General features: G+C 39.1%; 1 protein-coding gene across 3 annotated transcripts in view; it reads right to left on the bottom strand.

Moving 5' to 3' along the window:
* Positions 1-19,244, bottom strand: part of CTNND2 (catenin delta 2) — a 1,041,823-nt gene that overhangs the window by 57,008 nt on the left and 965,571 nt on the right. For all 3 annotated transcript variants that reach the window (XM_047768122.1, XM_047768109.1, XM_047768114.1), the window contains one exon: positions 1,211-1,421. In XM_047768122.1, coding sequence (XP_047624078.1) covers positions 1,211-1,421 — 211 coding nt within the window. The remainder of the gene's footprint in view (positions 1-1,210; positions 1,422-19,244) is intronic.

The raw sequence follows: 19,244 nt of genomic DNA, 5'->3' as shown, positions 1-19,244 counted from the left end.
TGTGGCTTCCCACCTATGTAGAAGAGTATTTTATTGTAAGTACAATATTATAAGGTATAATTCAGGCCAGCCATCTACTTTGCACATTCATTACACAATGGGGCTTCTCTATTTGATAGAGAAGAGTATTCAAATCCTAATACTGAATTGTTGATTGAACCTATTTGGAGGTCTCCTAGTGCTTAAGCACAAGCCCTGAAATTTCTTTTATTATGCAATAGTAATAACCTGAATGAAATGAGAGAATTTCCAAAAACTCTCCAAGTGCATCCTTCATAGCATTTAATAACAAAAGAAAAAAATATTTAGCACTTGGATGTAAAGAAATGCAGGGGTAGGGAAGTCAAGAAGTAGACCCATGATAACAAAAGGTTTACCCTTTTAATCTTATTTGATTACATTGAGGGACTTCCAACAGGCAAAATTTAATTAAAGTTAGTGAATGTTTTTGTATAATTGACAGCTTGCTGATATACTGACATACTGGCTTGTGAAGATAAGTTTTGGTTGCATAGAGTAAGATATCATTGATTCTTAAATCAAACTGGGGACATTCCTATTTGTGGTGGTGTGGTTACTTTGACATGAGCCTTACCTCTCTTTATTCCATCAGCATTAAAGCCCTCCTTCCTTGTCATCAGCCCCCCTGCCTGGGAAATTTCTATTCAGTCTTTAAGACTTGTTTATTCCTTCTTCAAGGAAGTATTTTATGACATCCCTCCCTTCAGTTTTAGATTGGAAAGTATGAGCACACTGACTGGTTAAACTGAACAATTTGTCTCAAACGCACAGCTGGTAAGGGTGGGTGCTGGATTAGCACTGAATTCTCTCTGACTCAGTCACAATCTATTTTATTCCCCATCTTTCCCTGACTTTCCATACAGAAGTGAAGAGGCACAGAACAAAAAGATGTGGATGAATCATCAACACCTGGATTTGTGACCAGAGGAACAACCACCATGAAATACCTTCATGCATCTGGATTGTCTCTTCCATATCGAAGGAACATGTTAGTCACTAGATTGGACGCTGAGTTGTCACGTCTATCTTACCAACATCCCAGCAGTCACCAAGTCATGAATGAATATAAGACACAAAGGCTTTCCAGTGACATTTGGTAGTGTTTCCCACAACCAGGGGACATCGAGCACACTTAGAACAACTCCACCAATACCAATTGTATGTGATACGAAGTTACCATCTGACTTACTTGTCTCCTTTGCTTTTGGAAATGCCAACCAACTTCTCGATGCCGCCAGCATCCCGTAAGGCCTTGGCGTTCTCCATGTTCTTGGTGATCACTTCATGCAGGGTGCAGCAGACGGCTGTCACTGTGTCATCTGACATGGCCTTGCTTGCTGCATTGTTGCTGTTGTTCCCACCTGGAAGCCGGTGGACCAGGTCTCGCATGGCGTATTTGCCTTTGGAAAAAAAAATAAACAGAAGAGTTGAAATGTGGTCATAACAAAGGAAGAGGACAGAGGGAGAAGGGGAATGGGGTGAAAAAGGGAACACAAAAGGCCACATTAATGCAATGCTGTCTATTCCCGTCATCAAATATTCTGTATGAGGTAAATATGGACACATACATGGAGAAAACATTATTGCCTCAAGGTGAATGAATGGACTTTTGGTTTTAGGTGGATACAGAAGTGATTCTCTGGACAAGTTATTTCATGTCTCTAAGCTTCAGCTTTTTAAACTGTAAAGCAAGAATAATGGTACCTACCTTAGAAGATTGTTGCAAAGATTAAATACGTAAATGTGTGGGAAGCATTTAACACAGTGATGACCCCGGACTCAGGACTTCTATTGAGAAGTTAGCTATCAGTGGGTTCCTGCTTGCTATTCACAGAAATCAGGAAAACATATAGTAATTCCAACATAACCTCAAAAATGCCTTGATGGGAGCTATGTTGGGACCTGTATTATTGAACTAATAACAGTCAAACCACAAAACCGTGGAGGACATGATCATATATATGATGCCTGAATTCTGGGCCCTATAAAGCAAAGAGAAACATTTAAAGCAGGGGAGAGAAGCTTTATCAATAATATATAAAACTAGATGTCCTTTGAACTAGGGTAACTGGATAATCTGTTTTCCTCTCTGATGGGATTTTACTGAATGGTTCTACCATATAACATCTACTAACTTGACATATTTTACTTTTTGTGGGGAAGAAATAAAATACAACTTGGCTTTCTTAATTCACTTTATCATTATTAGTCATGGTACTCCTGATGACAGAGGTACTTATAATGACATCTTTATGGAGTACTTTCAGTTTACAAAGCAATTTAGGCATTGCCAATAATCCTGTAAGACAATGAATTCACCCCACCTGCAGCTCCCAATTCTGTTCCATTAATTTACTTCTGGAACTAAGTAAAGGAGTGCCTATGGCAAAGCTGCCTATTCTTAAATTTTGGGGGTGGAGATGGCATGTGTCCGAAGTTAAATTCCTTCCTCGTCTCCAATCCCCCAATTAGACATATTTAGGTAGCTCCTAAAAGCCATTTGAGATATTTTCCCTCTGTACCAGTCCCTAAAGGGTAACTTATTTTGCTCTTTAATTTTCCGGCATGTGGTGCTTGGGGGCAGGAAATGGAATCCCATGGGAGGAGGCAATGATATCTTTATTCCAGGCAGTCATAAATAAAACATAGGCCTTTGTAATTTTGGTATCTGCTCTTATCCTATGTTTAGAGGTGGCTTATTTTAGTTTGGACTCCCCCAAAAATGCTGATGTCTAAATTACCGAAATAGGAAAGTGCCTTCATTTAATTGATGACAGCTGAGAAGTGTGTGACAAAAATGATTTGCCTGAATATCCTCAAATGCAGCATATTTATTTTCCAATGGCAGCACTTAAAAAACAGGTTGGAGAAGATACTTTGGCCATGGGTAGTCCTCTGAGAAACTTGTTTATCTACTTATCATTAAATCACACTCAACTCTAAGAGTTTAGTTTTTTTGGAGCTCAGTATGCTGGAGACTTTAACCCCCACAAAGCACTATCTGACAAAATTGAATCCATAGAAGGGAGAAGATGAGCAGGTTCTTCTCTTTTATCAGGGAAGTTATGGAGGAAAGAAACAGCCATTGCGCATACAGGGCCATTCCCACTCCTGAATAAACATGGAAGATTGGTTTTGTGACCATGGATATCAACAAGGTAGAAAGCAAAAAGGATAGGATGGAGAGGATTTGGCTAGAACATTTTTTAAAACTTTTTGTTATCATCCTCTAAAAAATAATGCCACACAATTTTCATGCTGCACAATTTCTAAACTCATGAGCCCTGAATGAGAAACATGGTACCCCTATCATGTTCAGGTAGCAGGAACTACCACTTCCTCTAGAACAGCCTCTTCGATTTGCCCCAGTGTGCTGTACAAGTGCTATCATTTTCCATGTTCTTTACAACATGGAAAAGAGCAGAAGTCACCACCATACACATATAGGCACAGAGACATGAAGGCACTAGGGGCTCAGTGGTGCTTGGGGAGGCTATGTGGGTGCAGAGGAGATCATATAGTATGGTCCTTAACCTGTAGTTGATCCTACCAGGAGTTAGGGGAGTGCTTTCTGTCTTAGAATGAATTGCTGAGACTTGAAAATAAGAAAATAACATGACCCAGACAAAACATCATAGAGTGACTCATACTGATGACACTATCTAGTAGGTGGCTATGATATTTCAGGACAAAACCAAGGACTTTGTGACTACAAAGAGCTGGTCCTGAGGGAATCAGGGATGAGACAGCAGCTCATCTGGAGAGTCTTCAGATGAGGCTTGGAATCCAGTGAAACATTGGTGGTACTGTAGGGAAAGAGGATTCAGATGCTTCTAGCTGAGACAATGAGGTAGGTAGTAAAAGCTAAGAGGATTCTAAAGCTTAATAAAAATGGACCAGTTGGATTTCTATTTTATTTTTCCACACAAAGAAAAACACGCATATGGGAGAATCATGCAGCATAATACCACGGGAGAAACAAGTAGGTCATCAGGTTCAAAAGACACTTAGGTCTGTGAAAACAAAATGAACACCTTGCCCTGCCTCCATTTGGCACAAATGTGCTTTCCCTTATCCACTATCACACATTACAAAAGAAAAGCACATTGCTTGTTGAGATAAAGACAGATGCTCCCTGAGATCAAAACAAAACAAACACAACTCTGCCCCCACCATCAACAAAAAGGTCACTCTGTCATGCTCAAATTCTCAATAGAAATGAAACTTCAGGCCATTTCTTCTAAGTTACTTAGTCTTTAGTGAAAGTAACTTTATCTTGCGGTTTTGCAATAATGATATGAGAAGACGACTGGATGTATTATAATCATATATATATATATAGGGTTATATATATATAGGGTTATAGGGTTATATATATATAGGGTTATATATATATAGGGTTATATATATATATAGGGTTATATATATATATATATATATATATATATATATATATATCCCTACTGTTTCTATCAATGATAGACTAACTTCAACCTTGTACCGTGGCTATGCTTCCTCCCTATGTGTGCCCCAGTGTTTGTAAATTGCAAGTAAAAACTATTTTCTCATTATGTTCATTTTTGGAGTCTTCTGATGAGAATTACTGGGCAGGTGGGGGTATTATAGATGGACTCAGGGACCTAACAAACTGTGTTGCCCCAGAAGGGCATTCCTGCCAAGATCCTATACACAAAAGAGCTGGTGGAATTTCACCATGGGGTAAGAGAGCCTTACTCTTGCTGACTGCGCCTGTTTCTGTGTGGTTTGTTTATAACATATTTATTTCAGAACTAAGCCTACTTTTGGTATTGATTTGTGCTCTACCACTTGGTTTCCCCATTGGTGGCAGCAATATTGAGTAGTGGTTTTATGGTCTGACCACCTGTGCTCTTGAGACCCTTCCTAAACTGACTGCATACTACTTTGGATCATTGACAGAGATCTCTGTATAGCTGGTCTTTGTGATATACCACTGTAAACTCAGATCTCTCAAACCAAATTTAGAGAAAAGATGCTGGTACATGCATGCTGACGTATACGGAATGATTAGTCAAAAGGGACCTGCTGTATAGCACAGAGAATTCTACCCAATATTCTGTGATAATCTACGTGGGAAAAGAATCTGAAAGAGAATGGATTTGTGTTTGTATATGATTCGGTCATCTGGTTGTACAGCAGAAATTATAACAAATTTGTAAATTGACTATGCGCAATAAAACATAAAAAAAGTCAGCTGAAATGGCCAACAGCCATAGCCCAGGAACATTACAACTCCTTTGTCTATGAGGTCTTAGTACCTCTTTGGTTTCCCCATTTCCAGAGGTGCTAAAACTGACCTGTGAATTTTTGCGGAGATGCTCTAAATTAATTTTTTATTGTTATAAAATACACATGATAAAAATGTACTCTTACCCATTTTTAAGTGTACTGTTCAGGAATATTGAGTAAATTCATATTTTTATGCAAGCATCACCACCATGTATCTCCAGAAAGTCTTTTAAGCTATTAAATAATAACTCACCATCCCTTAACAACCAACATTCTACTTTATGTCTCTATGTCCTTGATGACCCTAAGTATCTTATATAAGTGGAACCATACAGTGTATCTTTATTTTGTTCAGCATTATGTCTTTAAGCTTCATCCATGTTGTAGAATATATCAGAATTTCCTTTTTAAAAAAAGTCTGAATGATTGTCCATTGTATGCACATACCACATTTTGCTTATCAATTCATCTGTTGGTGGATACTTGGGTTGCTTCCTTATTTCAGTTATTGCAAATAATGCCACTACGAATGGAGGTGTACAAACATCCTTTCTCTTTCAGTCTTTGTGCCTCTGGATCCAAATCGAGTCTCTTGTAGACAGCACACAACTGGACCACGTTTTATTTTTTTTTCTACTCTGACGATCTCTGTCTTTTAATTGAAGAGTTTAATCCCTTTACATTTAAAATAATTATTGTAAAGAGGGACTTACTGGTGTTATTTTGTTATTTGTTTTCTACATGCCTTGTAGCTTTTTAAGATCTCATTTTCTACATTAACTACTGTCTTTTGTTTTTGAATTTTTTGGGCAGTGAAATGTTCTAACTTCCTTTTCATTTCCTTTTTGGGTATATTTTGTAACTATTTTCTCTGGTTACCACATGGATTACATTTACTATTCTAAAGTTTTAACATTCTAATATGAGTTTATACTTAACTTTTACAACATACAAAAACTCTGCTTGTTTATAGCTCCATCCCATTCTTTTCAATTATGGACGTCACAAATCTATATTCTTTAAATGTTGTGCCTCAAAACATAAAATAATAAATTTTTAATGCTTCAGTCTATTAAAGTATCTAAAAAATAAAATGTGGAGTTTTAAGCCAAAGGTACAATAATGCTAGCTTTTAGACTAGTATATTTTCTTTTTAGGGCTGCACCCTCGGCATGTGGAAGTTTCTGGAGCTAGGGGTCAAATCAGAGCTGCAGCTGCTGGCCTATGCTACAACCACAGCAACACCAGATCTGAGCCACATCTGTGAACTTCACCACAGCTCAAGGCAATCCCAGATTCTTAACCCATTAAGTGAGGCCAGGGATCGAACCCACATCCTCATGGGTACTAGTTGGGTTCTTAACCCACTGAGCCACAACAGAAACTCCATAGACTAATCTTTTGTTTGTTTGTTTGTTTTTGTCTTTTTGCCATTTCTTGGCCACTTCCACGGCATATGGAGGTTCCCAGGCTAAGGGTCTAATCGGAGCTGTAGCTGCCAGCCCACGCCAGAGCCACAGCAACGCAGGATCCCAGCCGCATCTGCAACCTACACCACAGCTCATGGCAACGCCGGATCGTTAACCCACTGAGCAAGGGCAGGGATCGAACCCGCAACCTCATGGTTCCTAGTTGGATTCATTAACCACTGCTCCATGACGGGAACTCCGACTAATCGTTTTTAAAAATGCATTATTCTCTTGAAACATGTAAAAGACAAAAAAGTGGTGACAAACTGTCGTTACAATAATATTAGCTTTTATAATCACCCATGTATTTATCTTTATTGAGATCTCTGTTTCTTGAATATGACTTCTAGTTAGTGTCCTTTATGTCAAACTGCAGGATTGCCTTTACTTGCAGGGCAGGTCTAATGATAACAAACTCCCCCAGTTTTTGTTTATCTGGGGATGTCTAGATTTCTTCTTAATTTGTGAAAGAAGTTTTGGCCAAATACAGGATTCTTGGTTGGCAGTTTTTCTTCTTTAGCACTTTGTAAATACAGCCCATTGCTTTCTGGCCTCCAAAGTTTCTGATGAGACTTCTGCTTCTACCTTATTGAGAATCCCTTGTGATTGATAAGTCACTCTTCTTTTGCTGTTTTCAAAATTCACTCTGTCTGTCTTTGGACAGTGTGACTATGTGTCTCAGTGTGGGTCTCTTTGGTTTATCCTACTTGAAGTTTGTTGAATTTGTTTATATTCACATCTTTCATTAAATTTGGAATGTCTTCAGGCATTATTTCTTCAAATAATCTCTCTGCCCCTTTATCTCTCTCTCTTCTTTTCCTGGGGCTTTCCTGAAGTATGTGATTTTCCTGACCGTGACCTTGACAGCGATTCCTTAGGCTCTATTCACTTCTTCAGTTTTTTCCTTTCTGGTCCTCAGACTCGATTTTAATTGCCCTATTTTCAACTTCACTGATTCTTCTGCCTGCTCCAATATGCCATTGCATCCCATTAATAAATGTTTCATTGCAAGCAGTGTAATTTTCTGTTCTAGAATTTCTTTTTTGTTACCTTTTAAGTTTTTTAATCTTTTTAATGATATTTATGTTTTACTCGTATCATTTGCTTGACTTTCTCCATGTTTTCTTTTAGTTCTTTGAATATCTTTGACAGCTTTTTAAAGTCTCTGTCTAGCAGTTCTGCCATTTGCTCTTTCTGAGGGGCAGTTTTGGTAGGTTTATTTTTTTCCTTGGTATGGGTCATACTTTCCTATTTCTTTGTGTCCACTGTGATTTTGTTGTTGTTGAAAACTGGACATTGGAATCTAATAATGTAGCAACGCCTGAAATCAGATTCTTTTCCTTTAGTGGGTTTACTGTTGTTGTTGTTTTTTTTTCTTTTCTTTTTCTTCTTTTTAGGGCCACACCTGCGCGTGTGGAAGGGTATGGTCGAATTGGAGCTGCAGCTGCCTGCCTACACCACAGCCATACTAACTTGGGATCTGAGCCTCTGCAACCAGCTCACACCAATGCCGGATACTTAACCCACTGAGTGAGTCCAGGGATTGAATCCTCATATTCATGGATACCAGTCAGGTTTTTAACTCACTGAGACACAGTAAGAACTCCCTGGTTTTTGTTTTTAATTGCTGTGGAATGTCTGCATGCTGAGGTGTACACTTAAGGTGTTCTCAAGTCTATTTTGAACCCATGCCTTTCCCTGGGCATACATGGTGACTTTCTGACTTCCTCCATGTATGCATTTGCTTCTGAATATCCTAGTATTTAATGTACGGCTCCCCAGAAGGATAAAAGAGAACAATGGAGAAGAATGGAAGAGTACAAACCCTTTAAGTTCCCTGCATGTCACCTCAGCTAAAGGGTGAGGGGTTTTCAACAACTGGGGGGTATGCAACAATGGCTGCCTCTGTGTCTGCAACTCCATGACCAGTAGCACAATCCAAACACAGACCCCCAATATTTGGAGGTCAGAGTTTTTATTGCCCATCCTAGTTCCCACCCACTGCATATAAGCTGCTCCATGAACATATATATACCTGCCTGGCAAGGGCTAGGGTGAGAAATGGGTAGCTGCTATTGTGCTAAGAGCTGACAATGAGCAAAATTAAGTAGAATTTACCATCCAAACCTTCCCCTAACAGTTGCAAGCCTTCATTAGAAGTAGAGTTCCAAATAGTTACATTGGACAGATTCTGCCAGTGAGATTGCTATCTGTGCGGGGGGGGGGGGGGGGGGGAGGACAGATTCCTGGTATTTCCTTCCCACCATTTTCTCCCCACTCTGAATTTACTTTGATCAGTGGTTGAAGATGTAAAAGTGAGGCACTGATTTCCATGTGATTGTGTGTCTATAGGGCAAATGTAAAAAGAACCTTTCCCTCCTTTGCCAAAGGAAAATTGTTAGTCCTCAACAATGATCAGGAGCACAATGCTCTGTATGTATTCACAGTTCCTTCTACAAGGTGGCTAGCTCCTTTTTCTCTTTCCTTTCTCTTTTTGGAAATGTTTAAAACTTAATGTTTTATAAAAACCTGCCACTTATATTAGGACACCTAATATAAAGTTTATAATGAAGAGAGAGAAAATACATGCAAAAACATCTCTTTTAAAACTGGTTTCTGTGGCTTTCAGACCAAAGAGGTAAGGCATTCAAGATGGTATTATGTGGTTATTGAAAAAGTTTAAATGCTTGTTTACATGGGGAAATTCTGAACCAACTTGCAGTTATTTTCTGTCTTTAGAGGCACTAAGAATTTATATCTTGTGTCTCCTGATAGCTCTTTTTGAAATTGCCTTCTCCACATCTACACTCCATAGTCAAACTAATAAACCTTTAAGAAAATGTCTTTTATATCTAAACCATCTCTGACATTTCTCAGACTGTTGCTGGGTAACATCAAAGATTTTCTTCATCAATTTATGAAATAAGGCATGTTAGAAATAATTAGGTACGTTTGGTATTATGTGTGTTTTTATTTATTTTATTGCTATTGAAAGAGCTGTCCTGTTTATCAAGGCTTCAGACAAAAAAAAAAAAAAAGACCTAGCAAATGAAAAAGAAAAAAAGAAACTCAATCTCCACTTAATGATGACAAGTCTTACAATGAGGCTTTAGCAGTTGTGAACCTTTCAGTCTGGTTAGAAGCATGCTTTCTTTCTTGTTAAAGAATAGCACAGTAATGACTGACAAGTTTTTAAAAGAAAGATTCCTAGGTTTAAAAGAGTCTTTCAGTTGGTGGGAATCCTAATACATTCTTTATGGGATAAATGAAAATATCCTGCAGAGTTTTCAGCGCCCTGAATGTCTGTAATCTATACTTACTATAATGGCAGTCACTGATTGACTTCTTATAACACTAACCTTGTCTCAAGTTTAACAGTATTGGTTGTGATGAGTAAATAATCAGAGCAATTCAGCCTCATCATCATCAAGTGGTTTCTGGTTTTCTCTCACACTCTCCTAAAGATCCCATCGGAGCCACAGATCAGTAATTGGGTCTGTTGGAACAAACATCAAAAAAGCCGGATCCAAAAACTCTAACAGGTACTGTTAATGCTTGATACAACAGAAACTAGCCTTTTGGTAAAGGCAATATCTTCTCAACGAAGGAGCATCTCTCACAGTACCAATGAGTCAGGGTTCCAGAACTCATTCACTTTGAGAATCCAGACATCGAACTAACCCAAGCTCAAGAGAATAAGGATTAATTAATTACTTGGACTAAATGAAACAAATTTAATTGTGGTTAATGTTCTATTTTGAATTGGGCTTATTATAAAATCCTCCTTCTACTCCTCTTTCTTTAATGCTTAATTTAACAGGTTATACTTATAAAAGCTTGATGAAACATTCTTTAGATGGAATCTTACTCTAATTCATCATTCAGAATTCAGAAAAAACTCTTGAAAATTCTTAAAATAGATAAAATAATAAGTTATCAGGAAAAGTCAATAATAATTCTGTTAATAGGACAACATACAGGTCCTGTCTATACAGCTTAAACCAATAGTTAAAGGTAAAAATGCCTTGACTAATCTCTTTACCTTCTTTGATCACAGATTTTTAAAGACTGAACTAGAATCTGTCTTCCTTTATGTTCTAGTACAATTATGTTCTACTAGAACATAACTGAAAAAAAAATCTGTATCCATGATCGTGCCATAGATGTCATATTTAAAGGCAAATATAATTTAATTGTGCATGACAAGTTCATTAAAAAACAAGTAGATTTTATATGTGGGACTGATGTTTACAGGATCCTCCTAGGATACTGGCTTGGCTTGTGTTGTGTGGCTGAAGGAACCCTAGCTTTATAGGCAGTGTAGCCAGAAGCACTGAAAAGTTGGAGTTCATAGAGATGGAATAATCTCTGAGTTCCAGGTAAAGGAGGTGAAGCCTGGCAGAAATGCCTTGCCCAGTGCTGGATGGGTGATCTCAGTAGATGAGGTAAAAGGGAAGAAAATCTTTCTGCCCCACAAAGGAAACAAAATTTCAGACCTAGGATCTACAAACAAAACAAAAGTTAACTCGAGATTTGTTATCACCTAGGTCCGGTTTCAATAACTGTGTGCAGAAGTCTTCGTGAATGACTCCGCACTGCCTGATAGACCTGTCTGTCCAACTAGTTAACCATCAAATTAATGGCCACACATAAGAAAACGGTTAAACAAGCACCAGTGATTAAATCTGCATCTTAGGAGCAGAACTTCAGCATCAGAAGGGACTGAGAAGGAAAACTAATAGCTTATTCTGTCTCCACCATGACTGTTTGCACATCATGTGCTCATCACAATCCAGAGTCAGGAAATCAGAACAAAATAAGAAACCAGCCCAAGGCAACACATCAAAAAAGAGAAAAGCAAAACAAACAAACAAACAAAAAACCCATAGGATCACCCTTCTAGCCCTAGGCCCTATTATTACCCTTTGAGTAATTTTCCAGTAGCTGCTGACTCCTGAATCAACTTTATCTCTGACGTTTGCAAAGCTGATATGTGACAGACAGTATGATTACCTTGTGAGAAAACTGTTGCCTACCATGAATAGACTAAATATGACCTTGTAAACCACGGGAAATTTGTACTTTCTTATTTTAAATGTGGAAATCTGGTTCTTCTCAAGTCTGGATCTCTTGCAACAATTTATTTAGTAAAAACTGATTTTTCTTGATGTCCGTACACCTTCCTTTCTTAGGTTGGAAAATGGTTGCCGCAACACCAACCCTCTGGCTGCATCCTGCCAGCCTCCTTTTCCCGGAATGGGACCTGTTCATCTCTACAGCTGCTGCTTTGTGCCTGCTGGATTAGAATAAATATTTAAGGAGAGGCATTGATTTTTTTTTAATGAACGTTCCAATGTATTGGCTAGTTGCTTTAATTGATTAACAATTTATCTAAACATAAAACTGTCACTGTGTGCAGATGACATGATGCTATACATAGAAAACCCTAAGGACTCAACCCAAAAACTACTTGAACTGATTCATAAATTCAGCAAAGTAGCAGGATATAAGATTAACATTCAGAAGTCAGCTGCATTTCTCTATTAAAGCAATGAACTATTAGAAAAGGAATACAAAAATACAATACCTTTTAAAATTGCACCCCCAAAAATCAAATACCTTGGAATACACCTGACCAAGGAGGTAAAGGACCTATATGCCGAGAACTATAAAACTTTAATCAAAGAAATCAAAGAAGATGTAAAGAAATGGAAAGATAGTCCATGTTGCTGGAGTGGAAAAATCATTATTGTAAAAGTGGCCATACTACCCAAAGCAATCTACAGATTCAATGCAATCCCTATCAAATGACCCATGACATTTTTCACAGAAGTAGAACAAACAAGCCAAACATTTGTATGGAACCACAAAAGACCCAGAATCGCCACAGCAATCCTGAGAAACAAAAACCAAGCAGGAGGCATCACTCTCCCAGACTTCGAGAAATACTACAAAGCCACAGTCATCAAAACAGTGTGGTACTGGTATCAAAACAGACAGACAGACCAATGGAACAGAACACAGAACCCAGAAATAAACCCTGACACCTATGGTCAAGTAATCTTTGACAAGGGAGGCAAGAACATAAAATGGGATAAAGAAAGTCTATTCAGCAAGCATTGCTGGGAAACCGGGACAGCTGCATGCAAAGCAATGACACTAGAACACACCCTCACACCATGCACCAAAATAAACTCCAAATGGCTGAAAGACTTAAATATACGACAGGACACCATCAAACGCCTAGAAGAAAACATAGGCAAAACACTCTCTGACATCAACCTCAGGAATATTTTCTCAGGTCAGTCTCCCAAAGCAATAGAAATTAGAGCAAAAATAAACCCATGGGACCTCATCAAACTGACAAGGTTTTGCACAGCAAAGGAAACCAAAAAGAAACCAAAAAGACAACTTTCAGAATGGGAGAAAATAGTTTCAAATGATGCAACCGACAAGGGCTTAATCTCTAGAATGTATAAACAACTTATACAACCCAGAAGCAAAAAAGCCAATCAATCAATGGAAAAATGGGCAAAAGACCTGAATAGACTGTTCTCCAAAGAAGATATACAGATGGCCAACAAACACAAGAAAAAATGCTCCGCATCGCTGATTATAAGCGAAATGCAGATCAAAACCACCATGAGATACCACCTCACACCATTCAGAATGGCCATCATTAATAAGTCCACAAATAACAAGTGCTGGAGGGGCTGTGGAGAAAAGGGAACCCTCCTGCACTGTTGGTGCGAATGTAAACTGGTACAGCCACTATGGAGAACCGTCTGGAGATACCTTAGAAATCTATACATAGAACTTCCATATGACCCCACAATCCCACTCTTGGGCATCTATCCGGACAAAACTCTACTTAAAAGAGACACGTGCACCCACATGTCCATTGCAGCACTATTCACAATAGCCAGGACATGGAAACAACCCAAATGTCCATCAACAGATGATTGGATTCGGAAGATGTGGTATATATACACAATGGAATACTCCTCAGTATATATATATACTCCTCAGCCATAAAAAAGAATGACATAATACCATTTGCAGCAACATGGATGGAACTAGAGACTCTCATACTGAGTGAAATGAGCCAGAAAGACAAGGACAAATACCATATAATATCACTTATAACTGGAATCTAATATCCAGCACAAATGAACATCTCCTCAGAAAAGAAAATCATGGACTTGGAGAAAAGACTTGTGGCTGCCTGATGGGAGGGGGAAGAAGTGGGAGGGATCGGGAGCTTGGGCTTATCAGACACAACCTAGAATAGATTTACAAGGAGATCCTGCTGAGTAGCATTGAGAACTATGTCTAGATACCCAGGTTGCAATAGAACAAAGGGTGGGAGAAAAAAAAATGTAATTGTAATGTATACATGTAAGGATAACTTGACCCCCTTGCTGTACAGTGGGAAAATAAAAAAAAAAGAAAAGAAAAGAAAAAAAATAAAAATAAAGTATCTTTTAGATTTTTCTTTAAAAAAACAAACAAACAACAATTTATCTAAACAGAAGGAAAGAGAGAGTGAAAAGGAAAGTTTCAATAAAAAGAGATCCACTGGAGCCACGGAGTCAGTGGTTGCTGTGGGCAAAGGCTGAGACAAATTCTGGAAGAAACACTAAAGATCGTTATGCTTCCTTCTAATAATGACAATTTGAAAAACAAGCACAGCCTTCTAACACGTGTCAGAACTTATTTCCCAGGCCAGGACTGGTAAGCAGCTGGTCTGAGAAAATGATGCAAATAGGAATTCCACCCTAGGAAGAGAAATAATATCGAATAAAGTAAATCTTCCATGTTTGCACTATGTGGCCAGCAGTTCTTTCAAGAATTATCACCTCCAAATAAATAACCTGTTCCATCTGTTCAGAAGACAAAAGGAATTCAGCACCGTGAGATCTTACGCAGAGGATTTCACTGAATCAGACTGAGAAATTCTCACAACGTTGAAGTGTCAAAAAGTAAGATAATGAGTAGAAAGGGGAAGGGGGTGAAGATATGCACATTTAATTTGTATAAGAATCACTCTAAAAATAAAAACCGAAGTTAATTAACAGGAGGTCTGCCAAAGCACCTTTTTGAACTAGAAATAAATTGACTTGAGGTAAATACTGAAAATGATACAAGTAACTGGTATAATATATCTGAGTTGGATTTAAATAATTTGATTAAATATTAAGCATTATAAGAAAGATTATCATCTCAATTCATTGCTTCATTTTAGCAGAAAATAAGTAAAGTAGAACATTTAAACACTGATTCTAGCTTCAGGGGAGAAACTTAGGAAGGCTTTTTATTTTTAGGTCAAGATTGCTATCTAGCTGCTGTACAGCAGAAAGTAACAGAACATTGTAAATCAACTATAATAAAAATTTTTTAAAAAAGATTGCTATCTAGAAAAAACCTAAGAACTCTCCTAGGATGAAAATTTCAGACAACAATGTGTCTAAGGTAAGATGAGGTTGGTATTTCTGTAAGAAAAGTTTGTCTTCTGGACATTCCATTGTGGCTCCGCAGTGTCCATGAGGCCTCAGGTTCAATTCCTGGCCTGGCTCAGTGGGTTAAGGATCTGGTGTGGCCGTGAGCTGTGGTGTAGGTGGCAGATGCGGCTCATATCTGGTGGTGCCATGGCTGTGTTGTAGGCAGCTGAAGCTCTGATTTGACCCCTAGCTGGGAACTTCCATATGCCACACCTGTGGCCCTAAAAACCAAAAAAAAAAAAAAAAAAAAAAAAAGTTTGTTTCCTGGAGTAGAACCTGAAGTCAGAAGTCAGTCCTCTGGCCTGATATTAGCACTGTGGGAAACCAGTCAGGCATTGATTAATCCAAGCAGCCTAACGAAGAATTATAACACTGCATTGCCATGTTCTCACTTTCTCAAACTGATCTACCCCTCTGCCAAAGTAAAAATTAGTCTCAATAAAGGGCACAAAAAGAGAATCAGTTATAGGTTTTATTCCTCTGCTACTACTTTTAGATTGCATTATAGAGTAATTTTTTTAAGAAAAATCACATCTATTTCAATTTCTATTTTTTTTTTTTTTTTTTAAGAACCATACCTGCGGCATATGGAAGTTCCTGGGCTAAGGGTGCAATCAGAACTGCAGCTGCTGGCTTACACCACATGGTCTACACCACAGCTCACAACATCGGATCCTTAGCCCACTAACAGAGGCCAGGGATCAAACTGCATCCTCATGGTTACTACTCGGGTTAGTTATCAGTGAGCCACAACAGGAACTCTGCGATTTTTATTTATTTATTTATTTTCTCTTTTTGGGGCCGCACCCACGGCATATGGAAGTTCCCAGGCTGGGGGGTCTAAGCGGAGTTGTAGCTGCAGGCCTATGCCACAGCCACAGCCAATGGGGGTCCGAGCTTCGTCTGCAACCTACACCACAGCTCATGGCAGCGCTGGATCCATAACCCACTGAGCGAGGCCAGGGATCGAATACAAAACCTCATGGTTACTAGTCGGGTTCATTAACCACTGAGCCACAATGGGAACTCCCAAGTTTCTACTTTGTAACTCCCCATGGGTATAGAAAGGCAGGCACCACTTCCCGTTTACACAGGAGACCAATGCAGTCCAAGGAGATTAAATGATGTGTGTGAGGCTGCAGAGCCGACTGTCTTTGGTTTGGTATCTTTTCGTGAGAGTCTTGGCTAGAAACTCCTCTCTCCAACCAGCCATCCTCATTCCCTCCTCTGAGCTCTTTGCACTCCCAGAAGACAGGTAAAATCTGTACCACCTGTATGACACCTACTCTAACCCTTTATTCAGCCGATCTATAGACTTTCACTGCAGTTGCAGCTAGTTAGCTTAATATGTAATCCACCTTTCTGACAATAATACAGACTGAGGGAGTTCCTGTTGTGGCTCGGTGGGTTAAGAACCTGATATAGTGTCCATGAGGATGTGGGTTCAATCCCTGGCCTCACTCCATGAGTTTAGGATCCAGCTTTCCAGTGACCTGCAGCACGAGTTGCTCACGAGGCTCAGAATCAGAGTTGCTGGCTGTGGTGTAGGCCTCCAGCTGCAGCTCCGATTTGACCCCTGGCCCAGGAAATTCCATATGCCACAGGTATAGCCATAAAAGGAAAAAAAAGAAAGAGCTGTAGAATGAATAAATAAATGGTATCTCTAAAAAATATATCTACATAAACTGAAGAGAGGACGACATCTCATAACCTTATGTTTAGATTAGTTAATAGACAATTTACATGAGCTATTTGACTCCGCAATGTGAGAAGATGCACCCACTTGACTTTGGTGAGAATTCATTCCCATTTATCCTGCTACTGCTGTTACCTACCTCTGAGACAGATCCCTGGAACAACTTGGGAAATTACACTGTATGTTAGCAAAGTGACGGTTCTCCCCAGTTCTGCAGTTCGACAAAATGAAACCCCTTGGTGAATTTAATTTAACCTAGAGTTTCCCAAATTTACCTGAAAAGAGAAATCTTTTTGTGCCTGATACCCATTCTCTTCCCAGAGGACTGGGGTTTCAGGCTCTCTCCTGGTGGTTCTGCTGGGTAAGGGCAACTAGACTTCTGTTCCTGTTATTATGCTCATGAGTCACTGAACACCCACAGATCTGTACCATCAAAGACATCCTGATTTCATAGCAGCTCTATTTGATGTTGACAAGAATCAGAAATGGAAGAATTGCTCTGACTCTGCAATGCATGGTAGTATATTTTAGGCATTGGCTGATAGGAGCCACTTGCTCTTACACCTTATTAGGACACACCTTATTCCAAAATGCATCTATCTTTTTTTTTTTTAAATTAAAGAATAGTTGACTTATCATGTTGTGCTTATTTCTCCTATACAGCAAAGTGAAGCCAGTCACACACTTATATACATTATTTTTCTCATATCTTCCCCCATCATGTTCTATCCCAAGAGTTCTATCCTGTACAGCAGGACCCCATTGCCCATCAATTATAAATGGAAGAGTTTGCATCTATTAATCCCAAACTCCCAGTCCTACTCCCTCCTCCATCCACCTTGGCAACCATAAGTCTGTTCTCAATGTCTACAAATCTGTGCATCTGTCTTGTTCTGATTTCAGACATTCACCCCCAACTTCCGTACTTTGTTCACAGAGGACTTCATAAACTAGAGAGAAAAATGTCACAGAAGAAGGATTTATAGTTACTTGCTTATAATTTTACCTTCTTCATTAACCGATGAGCTGCCTATGGAAGAATCACCAGTGAAGATTCTTGAACAGAGGAAGTTTATTGACTGAAATTCACTTAATTATGTGGTCCAAGTTGATTTTCTTCCTAGTACCTACCAGCCAAACCAAGCACTAGGCAATTCGAATTCTAGCTGATATTACTAAACTGAGCTTTGTGTGCCAGCTGGTCTTATCTGGCTTTGGTTGACTGGTTCCCCAGGGTCTGATTTTGCTTATGTAAAACCTGGACATGAAAGACCCACCTTTAAAGCTGAAATAAACCTCAGACTTGGAATTCCCGTCATGGCTCAGTGGTTAACGAACCTGACTGGTATCCATGAGGATGCAGGTTCAATCCCTGGCCTCATTCAGTGGGTTAAGGATCTGGCATTGTCATGAGCTATGGTGTAGGTCACAGACGCGGCTCAGATCTGGCATTGCTGTGGCTCTGGTGTAGGGTGGCAGCCACAGCTCCCATTCAACCCCTAGCCTGGGAACCTCCACATGCCCTGAGTTTGGCCTAAAAAGACAAAAGACAAACAAAACAAAACAAAACAAAACACCTCAGACTGCAGGTAACTCAAGGCAACTTGGGGCTGCCTTGATCATCAATCAGTTTAACCTTCTAACATACATCATGGGACCTTAAATTATATGCCAGAGCCTGAACTTGTTCCAGATCTTATAAAATCCCCATCTGCCTTATGCTTAGATGATCTCCTTCCTTAGGTACAAAATGATTTGTCACAGTCCTTGATAACAACAGCAAAAATACCTTCTCTTAAAAACAACAACAATGACAACAAAAACCTTCTCTTCATTTGTCCTCATTTTGAGATTGATTTTTAATAGTACTTATTTATAAAACTTGATCTCTAGGAGTTCCCGTGGTGGCTCAGTGGTTAATGAATCTGACTAGGAACCATGAGGTTGCGGGTTCGATCCCTGGCCTTGCTCAGTGGGTTAAGGATCCGGCATTGCTGTGAGCTGTGGTGTAGGTCACAGACGCGGCTCGGATCCCACGTTGCTGTGGCTCTGGCATAGGCTGATGGCTACAGCTCCGATTCGACCCCTAGCCTGGGAACCTCCATATGCCGCTGGAGCGGCCCAAGGAAAATGGCGAAAAGACAAAAAAAAAAAAAAGAAACACACACAAAAACTTGATCTCTAAGTCAGAGTTTTTTTTTTTTTTAAGTTTCTGCCCATTTTTTTTTTAATCAGAATAAAGCAATGTGGCATTTTTTAGATTTTTATAGTAGACAGAACTCCAGTGTC

This window comes from Phacochoerus africanus, chromosome 1 (assembly GCF_016906955.1).
Source record: "Phacochoerus africanus isolate WHEZ1 chromosome 1, ROS_Pafr_v1, whole genome shotgun sequence".
NCBI lineage: Eukaryota > Metazoa > Chordata > Mammalia > Artiodactyla > Suidae > Phacochoerus > Phacochoerus africanus.
Note: the sequence above shows the minus strand (reverse complement) of the source record. Positions and strands in the feature narration are given on the sequence as shown.